Raw genomic sequence first — 17745 nt, forward strand, 5'->3', positions numbered from 1 at the left:
CTCACCTATACCCCAGCACATTCTGATCAGGAAAGAAAAGCCTTGTGACATACAGCCTGTTATTTCTCAACTTCTTAGTACAGGCCTGAATGTCTGTTGAATGAAAATGATTGAACATATTTTGTTGTTATTGTTGTTTTTTGAGACAGGGTTTCTCTGTGTAGCCCTTGCTGTCCTAGAACTCACTCTATAGACCAGGCTAGCCTGAAACTAACAGATTTGCCTGTCTTTGCCTCCCAAGTTCTGGGCTTCCAGGCTGGCCTCAAACTCACAGAGATCCACCTGCCTCTGCCTCCCGAGTGCTGGGCTTAAAGGCGTGCACCACCACTGCCTGGTTTGAGTAAAGATTTTTAATTCAAATGTATCACCACTCAGAACAAGACAGGCCAAGATTAAGCAGCAGTTTATTTGAATACTCTACGTAGTAAACATTTGAAGGGGGTTGGTGGAGAACTAGAAGAGGCCTCTTGGAGAACTTTCCAGGCAGGCTAAAGGGGCCTTGGGTAGGTGACCTGTTTATAGAGCAGTGGATGCCCGGAACTTCTGGGTCAAACAGAATACAGCAGCTGTGAGGGCTGTGCATTGGCGAGCCAAGAGTTTCACACTGAGGTCATGGTAGCCTCTCTCACAGGTCAGTTTTGCAGCCTCCACAAACTGGTGGTAGGTATATACCACGTCCCTCAGGTTCCCTGCCACCTCCTTGTGCCGAGTGGAGCAGCGGCTACAGTCTGTGAACTGGAAGCAGAGGCCAGCCAGCTGCACCAGGTGCTGGAAGGTGACCCGCACAGCACCCTGCATTTCCTCGGGGGACTGGTCCATTCTGATCACATGCTGACAGCTGGATAGGAGCTTCTGGGAGCCCATGCATAGGCGGCTCCGGCTTTCTGAAAAATGCCAGGTGCACTTCTCAGTGGGGTGTTTGTTTCCACCCTCCCAGGAAGCTTCTAGAATGTCCTGTAGCTCCAGCAGGCTCTCCGTGAGTTGAACAAAGCCCTCTGGGGCACTTGCAGGGGCAGTCTTCATCTGTCTCAAAGCCCTGGAGCAGTACTCTGGCCAGATGTGGCTTTTCCTAGGTAGGGGTGTAGTGCAGCTGTAGGCACGGGCTGGCCTCCAGGGTAGAGTCACCTGGCTTCCTGCAGATGGTGGCGAGGTAAGGGGGGCAACAGGATGTGTCTGTGGGTCACCATCTTCTTCCTCTGTCTCAGGCTGCATGCCTCGGAAGCACGTGGCATAGGAGAGCTGACATCTGCAATGCTCTATGCCAATCCCAGCAGGCACCACTTCATTCATGCTGGAAAAACCGAAGGAGGTGGTCTTGCTGAGACTGGTGGAGCCTTCAGGATGGCTCTCTGGGGCAAAGCACAGGAAAGACCTCTCGGGTGGAAGGCAAATGATAGGACTATGGTCTTTGCTTTCTGCCGGTGAGCCATGGCCTGAATCTGCTGAGCGGGGCTCCTCTTTACACGGTGAGAGCTTTGGCTGTGAAGGTACTGTCTGGACACAGACTTGCTGAGGAGTGTCCACAGGGGCCATGTCTTCCCCTATTACATGATTAAGTTGCTCTGCCTTGCCCGTCTCCAGAGGGAAGGCTGATGGAATGGTCTGCTCCCCAAGTAAAAAATCAGGGCCCACGTCCAATTCTGCCAATAGTTCCTGTTCCTGGCAGGCTGGGCCTACGATGTCTCTCTCTTTCCCCTGGGATTCTTTGAGGGAGTAGGACAGGGTCTGGTCCTCTGAGGGGAGGTATCTGGTTATTTCACCTGCTGGAGTACTAACATCAAGAGCCTGTGGAAGATTATCTGAATCCTTCCCAAATTCCTCCGGAAATAAGTTGGTTCCATTTTTGTATGTAGCTTCACTGCCATTTTCCAAAGACAGCTGTCCTGGTTGTCCCTCTTCTGAAGCAACGGACGTCTCTTCTGAATTCACCACACATTTACCATGTGTAGGCCCATCTCCAGGTGACAAGGGCCCTGGGAATCTCGGGGTAACTTCTTGTATATGATTTATCAAAAAAGATCCAGATTCCATTTCTGATTGGACCCCTTCCAGCTCTGATGTGTCTCTTTGGGGGACATAATGTGGCCCTGGGCTGTCTGGATTAGGGTTAGCACTAGAAAGAAGGAAGGTGTTGTCCTCAGGCTCTGGGGCAAGCTCTCTGGGGGCAGTACCATCTACAGTTTGAAATGGAGATAACGTTTGGAAAGGCCTGATCTGAGCAGCCTGTGGGCTAGAAGAACCTGGGTTCGAATAGTGAGGGTTGTGAGGGATGCTTGCTGAGGAGCTGTCAATGGTGACAGCCACAGGGGTAGCCTCAAGATTCTCTGTATTGCTGGGGTCAATTCGGAGGCGAATGGCAGAGATAGAAGACACTCGGGAGTCAATGACTGACTTGGTTTCCATGGTCTCTGGCTCCATCTCCATGATCCTGGAGGCTGGATTTTTGCTCTTTGTCTCTCTCAGGGAAGCCAGCAACCCCAGGGCCTTGGTCTCTAGGAGGCCTGGCTCACCTTGCATGTCCTGCAGGGAGGACACAGTTGGGGAGGGAGCAGTGAGTGTCAGGTAAGGCTCTCTGTCATAGTAGCACACATCATCCATGTTCTCTTGGGAGGCTGATGGCTCCAGGGGGAAGGAGACCTGGGAAGTGTGGTCTGTCTGTAGGAAGGACCTTCGTTTCCTCAGGGTCTTGGCATACTTCTTTGCCCCTCCCCGCCTGCTTGGCTCTCCTCCCTCTGGTCCCGGATGTAGGCTTTCCTCAGAACTACGGGTTCTAGACTGACTCTGCAATTTCTCAGCATTAAGATCGACAGCTCTGGGCCCTGCAAGTCAAGACAAGGAAAGTTACATTAAGCACAGAGAAGCAGAGGGGTTGTCTCTACTTGGGCAAGCAAGTACAGTTGCCTGGACTCAAGTTCTAAACCTTGGGCAAGTTAAATTTTTATTCCCTCGGTCTCCTCATTTGGAAGATGGGAATAATGACTGCAGTAAACACAACAGTTTTTATGTTGCTTGTCCAAGACCCATTTACTATCTTTAGTCATTGTACCCCAAGCTTCTTTTCAGGAGACTACATCTCCTTGTGCACTCTGGTGGAGACTGATGGTGCTAGAGATCAAACCCAGACCCTGTGCATGCTGGGCAAGTACTGTAACACTCATGTTCTCAAACCATAGACTGTTAATCTACAACACTGAAGTGATGCAATTCATAGCCCAGGCAGTCAGCCACAAGTTCTCCAGAATTTCAAACATACACGCGTGTGCGCGCGCGCACACACACACACACACACACACACACACACACACACACACTTTAAAGGGGTGTTAGAGAGATGGTTCAGCAGTTAAGAGCATTGACTGCTCTTTCAGAAGACCTGGGTTTAATTCCCAGAATTCCCATGACTACTCACAACCATCTGTAACTCCGGTTCCAGAGGCTGACACCCTTTTTTGGCCCCTGTGGGCACTGCACACACACAGTGCACAGACATATATGCAGGGAAAACACACACACACACACACACACACACACACACACACACACACACACACACACACACACACACACACACACACACACACTTTAAAGGGGTGTTAGAGAGATGGTTCAGCAGTTAAGAGCATTGACTGCTCTTTCAGAAGACCTGGGTTTAATTCCCAGAATTCCCATGACTACTCACAACCATCTGTAACTCCGGTTCCAGAGGCTGACACCCTTTTTTGGCCCCTGTGGGCACTGCACACACACAGTGCACAGACATATATGCAGGGAAAACACACACACACACACACACACACACACACACACACACACACACACACACTTTAAAGGGGTGTTAGAGAGATGGTTCAGCAGTTAAGAGCATTGACTGCTCTTTCAGAAGACCTGGGTTTAATTCCCAGAATTCCCATGACTACTCACAACCATCTGTAACTCCGGTTCCAGAGGCTGACACCCTTTTTTGGCCCCTGTGGGCACTGCACACACACAGTGCACAGACATATATGCAGGGAAAACACACACACACACACACACACACACACACACACACACACACACACACACACACACTCATTTAAAAATCAAGAAAAATGGGGCTGGAAAGATGGTTCAGTGGTTAAGAGCACTGACTGCTCTTCCAGAGGTCCTGAGTTCAATTCCCAGCAACCACATTGTGGCTCACAACCATCCGTTATAAGATCTGGTGCCCTCTTCTGGTGTGCAGATGTACATGGAAGCAGAATGTTGTATACGTAATAAATAAACAAAATCTTTAAAAAAAATCAAGAAAAAATAAAACAATCTATGACAGTACATGTTTACAATCTCATCATTCAGGAGGCCCGACAACTTTAAGGCCAGCCTGAGCTATACATTTGAGTTTCTAGCCAGCCTGGTCTACATATCAAGACTGTAACTCAATAACTGTTAATAATAATAATAATAATAATAATAATAATAATAATAATAAGTCATTTTTGCAGCCACAATAACATGACAATACAGCTGAGGAATTAAACTGCCAAGACCCCTGGCCTGGCTGCCAGCCATCTCTGCACCCAATTCTTTGGACTTGCTGGAAATCTCAAGGTTCTTTGCTCTTCTTTTCTGCATGATGTTAACTCATTTCTGTAGCTGCTTCTGCTTCTGTTGCTGCTTTTATTCTGCATGTGAAGGGGGTAAGGGTGCTTTCTTTGGACAAAAAGGGACCCTGACCCTCAGTCAGTCATGAGGGGTTTGCACACACTGGGATGACCTTTCTCAGGAGATGCAGTGTGTGAAAAGGTCTTGGAATTTGGGCAGAAGGAATCAGGATTGCACGTCAGCAGGGACTTGGAAGCATGTTAGACACTGAGACCAAACATTGCTAACCTGCTTTCATGGTACTGAAAATCTTACCAAATTCTAGGCCACCCCCCAGACCTCCAAAGTCAGAACTGCTGAGACTAATCCTGAGGAACTGACAGACTTTAAACAAAGTTCCTTGGGTGATTCAGACTGGGAAGAGCTGCCCTGGCTACTACCAACACCCTTTGATGGCGAGAATCTGTGAGTTCACAGTGAGACAGGAACTGGACTGAAACCAGGTACAAGGGTCTCAGTTCTAGGCTCTGTGCTTAACACACTGACCCCCCCTTCCTATGGAAAAGTGCCTTACATGGACCTAAGTTTGGACTAGGTCCCCATAAAAGAGTCCCATTTGCCAGTCTCAGCCACACCCCTCTTCCTGTTCCTAGTATAAATGCTGACTCAGCAGGGCAGAGTTGGGGTTGGGAGAGCCCAGGAGGATGTTAGCCAGGTTCTTGTGGGGTGTAATGCAGCATACCCATTGCTGTTCCCTTCCCATGGTCTACATAGTGAGTTCCAGTACAGTCAAGATTATATAGTGAGATGACAACAACAGGGAAAACAAAACAAAAACCAGCCCCCAACAAACAAAAAACTTAAATCAAGTTAGCATAGATGGCAGTGAGCTCACTCATTCATTTAGTGATGAGATGCCCAGGTGCTCTGTGCATTCAAGGAGTCTTCACAGGACCGTACTAGTGAATGTATAACTGCAGGCAATACCAAGGTATAGGCACAAAGCCATCACTGCTGAAGAACCTGCTTCTGAGTTGGCACTGGTCTGGTAAACCTGGAAAATGTTTCCTGCAGAATGGAACCTCGGCTGACACTAGACCACTGATGGGCATCAGCAGCTGAGGATCTCGGCAAGACAGTAGCAGATACAAAGGCCTGCAGAGATGCAAGGAAATGGTGGGGTAGGGGTAGGGGCAAGCAGGCAGAGGCTCCCACAGAGAGCCTCACAGGATGCCCTCAGGAGCCGAGCTGGCTTTTCTGTCAAGAGCAATGGGAACCACAAGAGGGCAGTATCAGAGAAGCACAGGAGAGGGCTGGGGCTGAGACTGCCATGTCTGCCATGGTTTTTAACCTCATAGCCCGGAGATAGAGTATAAAAGCCTATGTGTGAGTGTGTATACATATGTGTCTCTTGCAAGATTTTCTTGTTAGCTTGGCAAGTCTTTCTGTGTGGAAAGACTTTACAGGTGTTTTGTTTGTTTGAGATGGTATATCATGGATTAACAGGTTAAGAATTTCACAATCTTTTTTTGGGGAGATATATGAGGAACCCAGCCAACAGATCCCCAACCTTCTGATGTCAGGGACTCTTGAAATCCCAAAGGCCATCAAACACCACTGATGGCTTGTCTGGTGGCTCCCAGGGTCCATAGTGACACAGCTACTCTCTCTACTGGGCACTCCATTCCTTTCTTGTGTGTCTACCTGACAAGTCCCAGCCCTTGACACAACTTCTGGGAAACCTTCCCTGGTTCCCACAATGGGATGAATTCCTCTTATTGCCCCTTGTCCACAATTCTCCAAACCTCCCTTGCAGCCATGACTCAAGGCCATGATGCTTGTAATTTGGTCCATGGAATCCAGCCTGGCCTCCTCAAGAGTAAACAAAGCCTTTTGTATCTTGCTCTCAAGCTGGCCATGGGCTCTTGGAAGCTAGCTAAGGGTAGATGGGGGGCGGGGGCTCACCTGAGAGTGTGTCTGGGGGTGTGAGTTTGTCAGCTGCATCATAGTATTCCTCATCTGAGCTGCCATCCTCAAAGGCCAGTGAGGGCAGTGGGTGCAGGGCCAGGGTTTCCAGCATGGAGCCAGGCTGAGCCTCCATCCAGCCCTCCTGGCACCATGGTGGCGGTGCAGCTCCCTGCCGGGAAGCCGTACTCTCTGAGCTGTCACTCAGGTGGCTGCCTGGGGAGATGCTGGAACACAGGCTATAGTAGTCAGTCCGGCTGCCCTCATAAAACCTGGGGTCTAGCCTGCCCATACTCAGTTCTGATCCCCAGCTGCAGGCCCCCGAAGCTAGCCCTTGGGGACACTCTATCTTCTGGCACTGAGGGTTGGCATTCTGGGCCAGGTCCAGCAAACACAGGAAACCACTGGTTTCGATCCTGCTTTTTTCCTCTTGGCTGTTGGCATCAAGATCCTTTGAGAAGCCTGGTGGGCCGAAGTGGAAGAAGCTGGACCCGCTGGAGGAGCAGGCATCTAAGTCATCCTCTTCCAGGGCATCCATGGACTCGCTGGAGCCACTGGTCCTGCAGCCTCGGCTCTCAGTGTTGGCTGAGTCAGATGCCTCGGATTCAGCACTGTCCGTCATGCTGCTGGCCCCGCAGGTGCTTGGGCCTCTCCTTGTCACCTCAGGTATGGGGCTGTCTCCAGGGGGCTGCTCCTCTCTAACAAATGGTCTGCAGAGGCTCAGTTTCACCAAGCGTCGGTCAGACAGGGGCTCCAGGATGCAATCCACTTCAGAGGACTCCTCCGAGTCACTGCAAGCCCTAGACTCATAGCCTAGGATAAACAGGACACTGAAAGTCACAAACTGATATCTAGGTCTGACAGAGGGAAAATACAGAAAGTGAGTGACTCAAATTACACTAGATTGACTGATACAAGATCCAAGGATGCCACACCACCAGGTTACCTGTGCCTCATCTGTCTGAGCCACCTAAGAAGACAGGAAGAGTCTATCTATTCTAAGGAGACATATCTGTCTGTAGAATAGTGGTGAATATTCACTTGGGTCTCCCTTGTGTGCTCAGCTTTTCCTAAAATATCTCCCTTGCTCTATCTGAACATTAAAATCATACAAGGAATAAAATGGGAAACACAAAATAGATCCTTGATTGGTTTAATAAAAAGCTAAACAGCCAATAGCTAGGCAGGATCTTCAGGGCAGAGAGAATGCTGATGGAGAAGCCAAACAAACAAGGAAAGAGTCAGACACACAAAATGGAATAGATGTAAAAGCCACATGGTAGAACATAGATTAATAAGAATGTGGGTTAATTTAAGTTTTAAGAGCTAGTTAGGGACAAGCCTAAACTATTAGCTAAGCTTTCATAATTAATAAGAAGTCTCTGCATTTATTTGAGAGCTGGCTGGTGGGATAGCCTTGTTACTAGAAAGTACATAAAACATATCACTTCCTAACTAGTTACCCCTCCAAATTTGTAGGTTTCATACACATGGATTCATCCATCCATAGTCTCATAATATCTAGAGCAAAATGCATCCATGTTGAACATGTATAAGCCTTTCTTCTTGTTATGATTTCTTCAATAACACAGGATAATAATGGCACACTATAATATAAATTATGGGGGTATAGCTCAGTGGTAGAACATTTGACTGTACTATAAACTATATCAGAAAAGTGTCATGTGCTTATTTGTACTTGTGTTGAGTTCTGACTCAGGAAACAAGAGATGGTCCCACTCAAACATGTTTATTTCTAATTTCCCCCCCAAACTACTTTCCTTGGGTCAGGCAGGCCCCATGCTCAGTCACAGGGAGAAAGGAGAACAGCAAACCACCAAGGGGCTTAGAAAAACTGTGTCCTTGAGGACATCTAGAAGGCAGACTGTTTCAAACCAAGATCACCATTGTTTATCCCACAGCATTGGGTAGTGGTAATGAGAAACCAGAAGCTCATCCACGAAGAAGATACTGTCTGGCATGCTCTTTATCGATCAGGGTCCCCATCTGACTTTTTGTTTGTTTATTTTTTTCAAGACAGGCTTTCTCTGTGTGACCACCCTGGCTGTCCTCGAACTCACAAAGATCTGCTGGTATCTGCCTCTGCTTTTGGGGTGCTAGGACTGAAGATGTGTGCCACCACGCCTAGTCCCAGAAGGAATGGCATCTCCAGTCATTCCTGCTGGATGACGTAAGCACCAAACCTGATGTCCTACTATATATTTGTTGCCTGCTTTTTTGTTCTTTTACTTTTGCTTGTGATAGACTAATAAACTCTCTCATTCAAAACTGAAAGCATGGCTATAATGGTCCATTCCCTGTATGAAACACATACATGGCATTGACAGAAGGATCGGTAATTTAGAGTTGTATTTAAAGTATATACAAGGATGTGTGCAGGTCATCTATAAATTACATACCATTTCATAGAAAGCCTGGACATGTGTGAATTTTATAAGCACCAAACATTGCAGAATCCATCCCTTGTGGTTACTGCAGATGACATGGATGGCTGCATCTCACTTCCTAACCATCTGTCCTCCTGGGATGATCAATTCCTATGTTGCCCACATGGAGGAAGCACTATATACTGATATTGAGTGCTTCTGTCTACCTCTGTCTAACATCGTGTTGGCGGCTCCAAATGGTGGTGATGGGAGGAGTGTTAGGCAATTGTTGCAGGTCAGGGGTTTCCTCCTGCAGAGGCAGTTATTAAACATTTATCAGTATGCTTCTGGAAAAGCCACATCAACAGAACAGCTGAAGGGAAGCTGCCTAGGAGCCTGTTTTTCTTCCCTGCCCTTTAATCCATCCCCTTTTCATTCTTTACATGGTTTAATTTCAAGTCTCTTTTGTCCCCAGGTGCTCCTTTCTTCTAAACATGTAAGGCTGTGAATTTCTATCGCAATTCAGGAGAATAAGAAAGAGTGCAAAGGCACGGATGAAACCAAGTCATTCACATTCTAAAAAAGTGACATCTCCTTTTGCTGAGAAATAAGATACAGACGATTTTGGGAAACTGCAGAGAATCAGAGAGCTTCTAGCATTCTTGGGCATTTAGGATAATTCCAAAGACAAATAAAGCGTACCTAATATTTAAGAAAGATCACCTGTTTGGCTGGAAATAAACAGTCCTGTCCTTACTGGGGAAAGACTCAGCACCTCACCTTCTTCAGCAGACACTCGGTGAATCTGCTGTCTGTTTCCAGACCAGAGGAAAACAGAGCTAGCTGGGTCCACAAACAGCCGGTAGTACCCAGCTATCAAGCATGCCAGGTCTTTTGCACTGTTGGATTCCAGCAACAAAGTCAGAACCTGTGAAGGCAAAAGGAACTTTTCTGTTTATAGAGGGTCAAGACACAACAAGGCCTACGGAACCAAAGATAGATATTAAGTATACTCAACCATGGTGCACAGACTGGCTCCAAGTAGCCCATATTTTCACTATTTCACATTTAGGAGCTAAATTTAAATGACCAAACATGTAGGTGCACATAAACATGTATGTGTACCCTGACACACTGTGAGTTCCTCATTCCTAATCTAAATTTTGTCTCCTTTCTATCCTTGATGCCACCACACTTTACCTGCCCAACCCACCCTACTCATTCATACAACTAGTCCCTTATAGAGCTGACCTATCACAGGAAAAGGAGGAAGAATGAGTAGAAAATGAAGAATGAGTGCTAAAAAAACAGGGCCACTTTTGAGCTCATTGGATGAAATCAAAAGGAATAGTGAATGTAGAACCTCCCAGAAGGGCACAGGAGATACCCTGAACTATTTATCCATTTTAACTTCCACCAAAACACAGCCTGACAAACAGAACAAAGGAGCTTCTTGAGATAATGTAGCCTGTTTGCCACGCTCCATTTGAGGCGGCTCCTTTTAGCCAGATAAACAGTGGACTCAAACTCATATAAGCTACCCTAGAATAATTTCACACCAAATTCTGAATCTCTTCCTGTGTTACCTTAATGTCCTGAAGATACACCTTGACCACGCTCACTTTCTCAGATTCTTCTGTCAGTTCCACTCGGCTGATGTTGGCAAACTCTGCCAGTGTGGACATGATGTTGAGTTTGCTATTGATAATCTGACTAATGCCATACTTGGCTCCAACTAGAAGGGCAATGTAGGATTCTCTATCCTGTAACTGCAGAAGAGCAGAAGGCAAATTAGTTTCCATTCACAAGCTTGTAAAAACACACCACATGATTTCCCTTCCAACACATTCTTTTTGTTATTTTTGGATATGGTTTTGCTGTGTAGCCAGGGCTGGTCTCAAATTCATGGTCCTCCTGCTCCAGTCTCCTGAGTGCTGGGATTACAGTGTGTGCCATGCCTGGCTCCTCTCTCTGCCAAGCCGGTTTCCTACTTTAATAACTCACTATCATCCTCACCCTGACTCCTCAGCATGGGGAGCCCACCCACAGCTGAATTAAAAATAAAAAATAAAAAACTATAAACTCTTTAATTTATTTAAATGAGTGGCTGGACATAGGTGCTGGGAACTGAACTAAGGCTGTCTGCAAGAGCAGTGCATGCTCTTAACCCCTAAGCCATCTCTTCAGATCCCTTTGTAAGTCCTTTTTCTGACACAGGGGTTTCTCTGTAGCTTTGGAGCCTGTCCTGGAACTCTCTCAACAGACCAGGCTGGCCTCGAACTCACAGAGATACACCTGTCTCTGGCACCTGAGTGCTGGGATTAAAGGCGTGTACCACCACCACTTGGGCCTGTCATCATTTTTTATGAAAATCCTGGCCCTTCCTTAAATGCTCCCACCAAAACCCACTGCCACCTGGCATTAGTAGCACTACTTGTAATCCCAGCATTTAGAAGACAGAGGCAGGAGGAAGAGTTCCAGGCCATTTTCTGGTAAACAGCTAATTTGAGGCCAGCTTGGGCTACATGAGACCCTGTCTCAACAAAACAAAAAAACCCGTCATTTGCCTAGAGAAAGTCTCAGTCTCCTCAGCCTGAACAGCCCCTCTCCTCCACATGGACCCATGCCAATTCTGTATGCCTCTGAGAACATTGGGTGCATCTTATTTATTTCAATTACTTATACTCAGATTTCATATTACACGTTGAGTTATCTGTTAGTAGAGTCTTTATTAATCTATATTTGTACTCAAGCCCTGAGCCAGTTCTGTATAGCTGGCTGCTCTTTCCTTGGTCCAATTCTTTCCTGAGACAGGAAAACAAAAGGCAGGCTTGGGATAGAGGGGCTAGAGCCTGTGGGAACACTAGAAGCTTTCCCAGTTGCTATAATTTAAAAAAAACGCTGCAAAGAGAAGTCACACCACACAACAGGGCTCACATGGGAGGTTTTATGGAAGAGGAGAGAGAAGGGGACAGAGACTTATCCCTAAGGACAAGAGTGATGAGAGAGAGAGAGAGAGAGAGAGAGAGAGAGAGAGAGAGAGAGAGAAAGAGAGAGAGAGACAGAAAGGTGGGCAAGGCTCACCTTTTATAAGGGAACATGGCGAATGTGCAAGGGGAATGTACTGTGTATATTTATCTTATTGATTATTGAATAAAATACTGTTTGGCCAATGAGACAGCAAGTTAGACAGGACTAGGAGTCAAAGAGGATTCTGGGAAATGTAATAGAGAAGTGGTGGTCCAGGCAGGAAGTGACATAACAAGGAGACTCATATTTAAGCAAAGGAAACAGGAAGTGTCCCCCTTTTCCCCTTCACATCCTCCAGTGGCGGGATATGAGCCACCGGCAAGAGAAGGTGCCAATGAAAGGCATCCTCTATAAGATAAGTCTTATAAAATATATAGATTTATGATAATTGAGACTGAGCTAACAGATGAAAAATCCTAGTTTTGGCCAAGCAGCATTTATACCTAATACAAGTCTCTCTGTGTATTCATTTGGGCCCTAACTCGGGTGGGCGGCTGGCGTAGAGCGCACACTTGGTGGTGGGGCTCGGTGGCTTATGGCAGAAAGATTTATCGTAACAGGTGTGCTCTTAGTGGCTACAGCTGAGGATGTATTGTATCAGGATCCCAAGGGCAGGCCAGTACAGATGCATGAACACTAACACCCACCAGTCCCTTCAAATCCCTATATTCTGAGATCGAGTATCTTTCCCCCTTTGGGGCCTTGTCCTTATCCATAGATTCAGTCCATTTTTTTTCATTCCTATAACTGCCCACCTCTCTTCTGCCTGTGCTGAAGCCAGCAGTCTCATTGGATTGGACCATCACTGAAAATAATAAAATACATAAAACCTCTTAATTCTCTCCTTACTATCCTTGCAAAGACTTGACTGGTCAGTTGGCTCTGAGCTGGAAGCTTCTGGGGCTGGTAGCATGACAGAGTAGAGTCCCTGAACCCACACCATGAGCTGATGGCTGCGAAGCTCATGTGCTAGGCTGGGGTTCCACAAAGGAAATAGGAGGAATGGGCCCAGGGAGAGGGCTCTTAGCCTCCTCTTATCTCAGGTCCACACCTCAGTTCATTTTTCTGCATCAGTGCCCAGCCTGACAGCCAGTCCAATATTCTCATCTACTGCTCCCCGTTTTTCCTGCTGCATTTATGTATCAAAGCTCCCAAGAGCGTTGCTTACAGTAGATGTCACCCCAGTGCTTTTCTCCCATTTCCCATCTAGACCTCATCTAACCATCTGAAAGCCTTCTCCTTCTTGGTCCCAAACTACCAACAATGGCAGCATCTATCATCCCACCCACAATAGTGGCCGTAGCCTGTCTCATGGCCTTGTCATGTAGAGTAGCATATTTCATCCTTGATGGTAGAAATCATAACTAATTCACTCTGCCTCTCCTAGCATCTTCTATGGGACTAACACCAAGCAAGGGCCTGGTAAATATCTGCCAATCTGTAAATATTCAAGGTCCTAAACAAACAGGAGTCCATGGTGGTCTGGTACATACCATCAGTGTAGCATTAAAGACTTTCCCGCCATATGTCTTGAGTTCCCCAAGGATCTGAAGATAATTTAAGCGTAGCTGAGCAGCAGAAATAAGTTGCTTTAGTAGACAAAACAAAACAAAACAAAACAAAAAAACTGTTGAAACCAGAGTTATTCACTTGCTTAAAATCCAAACAATGTTGAGAATTTCTCCCAAGGCTTCACAACAGACAACTGGGTGGGTTGGCAGAGGCTATGGTTGCCTTACCTTCTGTCGGGGTTCTAGCAAATTCTGGTTCCTCTTCATGTGGAAACTAATGGCTTTCTTGATGTCTTTGCCTTTCATATTTCGGAGTAAAGTTGGAGATATAAAATTCTCTATTCCCCAGTCTTTCCTGCCGTGAGACATTGGAGACAAGGGGGCCCATGTTTACAGTGCACTCGATTCTAACAAAGAGCAAATGACATGTAATTCAGATCTAGAGTTCTGAACACACAGCGATAATGAGCAGCTTTCTCTAGTGGGAAGATATGGACAGGCAGAGAGAGAGAGACAGAGGTATAGATACAGAAGGACAAAGAAAGAGAAAGGGAATCTATCTAAATCTGTATTTATCTGCATATGTTTATTTCTCTGTGAAAGGAGAGAGTGAGAGTGGGGTGTTTCCTCCCACAGACACGCATGATACACCTTATACATATTCCACATTTAGGACCTCCTGACTAACCTGGAAATAGACTGGTCTTGGTGTTGTGTGACAGATAGTTCATGAATCAAAGTAGAAGTTCTCAATCTTTTTAATTTTTTTTTATTGTGTATCTATACTGAGTCAAACTTCCAGGGAGAGTCTGAGATGTTTTATTTTAGCATGTGAGTTCATGTGTAGTGATCAGAGGACAACTTGTGGGAATAGGTTCTCTCCTTCCTCCATGTGGGTCCTGGGGATCCAACTCAGGTTGTCAGGCTTGGCAGCAGGTGCCTCTACCTGCTAAGCCATCCCTGTTCTCAATCCTTTTAATAACAAAATATGTGGCATGATCATCCACACATAAGAACAACTTTCCCACCCTCTGCTAGGGTTTTGCATATGCTAGGCAAGCTCTCTACTACTAGTTATGTTTACTGCCCAAACATTCTTGCAACAGAGAACACCTGTCAATCCCCAAGGTCAAGCTTTAGAATATTAGCTTAGGAGCCTCAGAATCCACCTAAAGTTGCTCCTCGACTCGTTATACCAGGAGTAGAAACAGGAATCTGTTTTGTTTTTAAAACCTGATTTCTCCATATGATTTTGATACCTAGACAAGCTAGAGCTGATATCTGGGGAAGTTTTTTTTTTTTTTTTTTTTTTTTTTTTGCATTACAGGGTGTTAGCTCTCAGAACTAAGAATAAAGAGGTACAAGGCTCTTAGGACTTGAAACCTCCCCCATTTTGGGGAGGGAGACACAATGCAATAGCAACTGGTTCACACCTGTTGGAAGAATTTATTTCCAAGACATCCTTGCCCTTAGAAGTTGTCAACTGACTGCCTCAGATTTCCTTTTAGGGACTGGAAATTTCCAAAGGGACCCTGTGTCATTGCATGTGGAAGTGGCTTCTACCCAGTGGGGGAGCCAGTCTGGGCAAAGGGAAATGGACAGAAAGACAAAGGCAGATGGGTGACTATCAGCTTTCTGTGGAGTCTGGCCATCCTGGCTAGGAGCCAGCAGTCACAAATGTGACACAGCTGCCGCCCCCTGCCACTCACTCTATGTACTTCAATGAGATCTTCTGTGGCTGGGCACAGGCATAAATCCGCTCCTGGATGTGCAGGGCTGCAAGCCGGAGAGCAGAGTTGCACTTCATCTCCACAGCAAAGCGCTCCTGGAGTACATCACTGCAACTCTGCAAGAGATTACACAGAGCGGCTGGGCAACAAGAGAATGCACACCATTTTCTCGGGTCAAAGATAGCAGGACCAGCAGTCAGCCTGTGACCTTAGTTATACTATTAAGAATCTCTTGCTGGGCGTTAGTGACACATGCCTTTAATCCCAGCACTTGGGAGGCAGAGGCAGGTAGATCTCTGTGAGTCTGAGACCAGCCTGGTCTACAGAATGAGTGCCAGGCTAGGCTCCAAAGCTACACAGAGAAACCCTGTCTCAAAAAACCAAAACCAAAAATAATAAAATAAAATCTCTCAGCATGATGCCTTTCATTGTTAAATGCATGCTAACTATATGATCCACATTGCTTGATTTCTATGGGGTTTAGAAAAGACAATATGGGCTGGAGAAATGGATCAGTGTTCTTCCTGAGGACCCAGGTTCAATTCCCAGCACCCACATAGCAGCTCACAACTGTCTGTAATTCCAGTTCCTGGAGATCCAAAATCCTCACACCAATGAACATTGAACAGAAAAGACAATGTGCAGGAATGCAAGCATAAAGCACACAGTATTATATAAATGCAAATATAACCCTTTGGTGGTGTTGTGGCTACTGTTGCTATTATTTTCTGGTACCATTTCTGTAAGACTTGGGCTAGTCAACCCACCATATTGAACTGCCTCTTCTGTAAACTGGTGATACCTACTGGATGACTCTTTCCATCTAAATAAAAATAAAATTAATCTCACCCCAGGCAATAGAGGGCAGAACCAGGCTGGGAGTCAAGGAACCAGCTTTCTAGCCAGGCATGGTGGCTCATGCCTTTAATCTCAGCACTCAGGAGGCAGAGGCAAGTGGATCTATGAGTTTGAGGCCAGTCTGGTCTACAAAGCTAGTTCTAGAACAGCCAGGGCTACACAGAAGAAACACTGCCTCAGAAAACAAAAACAAAGAAAGAAAGGAAAAAAGAAAGAACGAAAGAAAGAAAGAAAAGGAAGGAAGGAAGAAAGAAAAAAGAAGGAACCAATAAACTAGGTATAGCTCGTCTACTATGTGGGGACCTCAGACACATGCTCCTTCTAAGACCCAGTTACATCATCTCTAATATGAGTTCCTGAAGCACTAAAGCCCCATTCCGAAATAAAAATGGAAACAATAACAATGCTTAATACTATTAGAAAAATGTATCATCTACATTGGGGACTAAACCTAAATTTGATTACTCTACTGCAAATCTCCCATTACAGCAACTCAGAGCAGGAATACTGGGAGGGATAATGGGACCCACTGTGCTCCAGAAAAAGACAATCCCCCTGGGAGAGTTGTTTAGCAGTGTTATGGGGTTACACTGCCATGGCAAGTAGCCCAGCCCAGTCACCTGCAGGTAAAGATACTCAAAAGCCACTGGGTCTTCTTTCAGCAGGTCCAGGGGGTCCTTGGGAACAAAGCACACCCTGAAGAGGCAGCGGGAGTCCTGTGATTCTTCCCTCTCCACCACCTGCCCAGGGTAAAGAAGATACTGTGACCTCAGGGCTCTCTGTAAAATCGCTTCACAAGGGGAAAAGAGAGAAAGGGAGGCGTCCTTCCCCAGACAGCACAGCCTTCTCTCTTAGCATGATTTCTTTCTCATGGTATAAAATTGTAAGATTCAAAAGGGAGATGTTTCTTCTGTCAGAGGAACCCCTATCCTTCTCAATACCCTCCTAGAGACAGCCTAGGACTCCTTGCTTTGTGGTCTGAATGTGAGTGCCCCCCCCTCCCAGCACACGTTTAAACACTTGGTCTTCAGTTGGCAGGGGTTTGGGAGACTATGGAGCTTTTAGGAGGTGGGGCCTGATTGGAGAAAGTGGGTCTCTGAGGCAGGGGTGCAAGATCCTGGGTTATATCTTGGGTCTGCTCTGTCTACAGTTTCTCTGTTTCCTATCTGTCACCACAATGTGACCAGCTGCCACAAGCTCCCACCATGGACAAGCACTGTTCCTGCTGCCATGCCTCCTCCAATGATGAAGTGTGGCAACTCCTCAACTCCGAGGTTCAATACATCTCTCTTTCCTCCTAAGTTGCTTCTACTGGGAATTTATCACAACCAGGAGAAAAAGAATCATGAGTGTCAATTTCCACAAGCAAAGATGCAGTTTGTATCATTCTACACTTTACTCTCCCTTCAACCGCTTAAATTATTCTTGGGATTTAGTTTGATTTTCTTCCTTAATGCAAACACACACACACACACACACACACACACACACACACACACACACACTTTGCAGCAGGAGGTGAGTGGTGTATGGTGATTGGGTCATAACTCACTTGCAATGAGGAAGTCTGAGTGCTTTACAAGGTTAAGGCTTCCCCACTTCATTCCCCTGCTGAAGAAGCCCTTTCCTTTCCCAACCATAGGGTGTCTACTGATCTTCTCATAGTATACACCCTACAAT

At 46.2% G+C, this 17745-nt stretch overlaps 1 protein-coding gene across 1 annotated transcript in view; it reads right to left on the reverse strand.

Moving 5' to 3' along the window:
- Positions 1-516: 516 nt before the first annotated feature.
- The window catches only part of Frmpd1 (FERM and PDZ domain containing 1), a 53370-nt gene continuing 36141 nt past the window's right edge, over positions 517-17745 (reverse strand). Inside the window, exons 8-15 of the mRNA XM_027403179.2 lie at positions 16686-16805; positions 15187-15323; positions 13706-13832; positions 13460-13555; positions 10523-10705; positions 9717-9864; positions 6550-7362; positions 517-2819 (exon numbers count right to left, since the gene is read on the reverse strand). Coding sequence (XP_027258980.1) covers positions 517-2819; positions 6550-7362; positions 9717-9864; positions 10523-10705; positions 13460-13555; positions 13706-13832; positions 15187-15323; positions 16686-16805 — 3927 coding nt within the window. The remainder of the gene's footprint in view (positions 2820-6549; positions 7363-9716; positions 9865-10522; positions 10706-13459; positions 13556-13705; positions 13833-15186; positions 15324-16685; positions 16806-17745) is intronic.

Source organism: Cricetulus griseus, chromosome 2, assembly GCF_003668045.3.
Source record: "Cricetulus griseus strain 17A/GY chromosome 2, alternate assembly CriGri-PICRH-1.0, whole genome shotgun sequence".
Classification (NCBI taxonomy): Eukaryota; Metazoa; Chordata; class Mammalia; order Rodentia; family Cricetidae; genus Cricetulus; species Cricetulus griseus.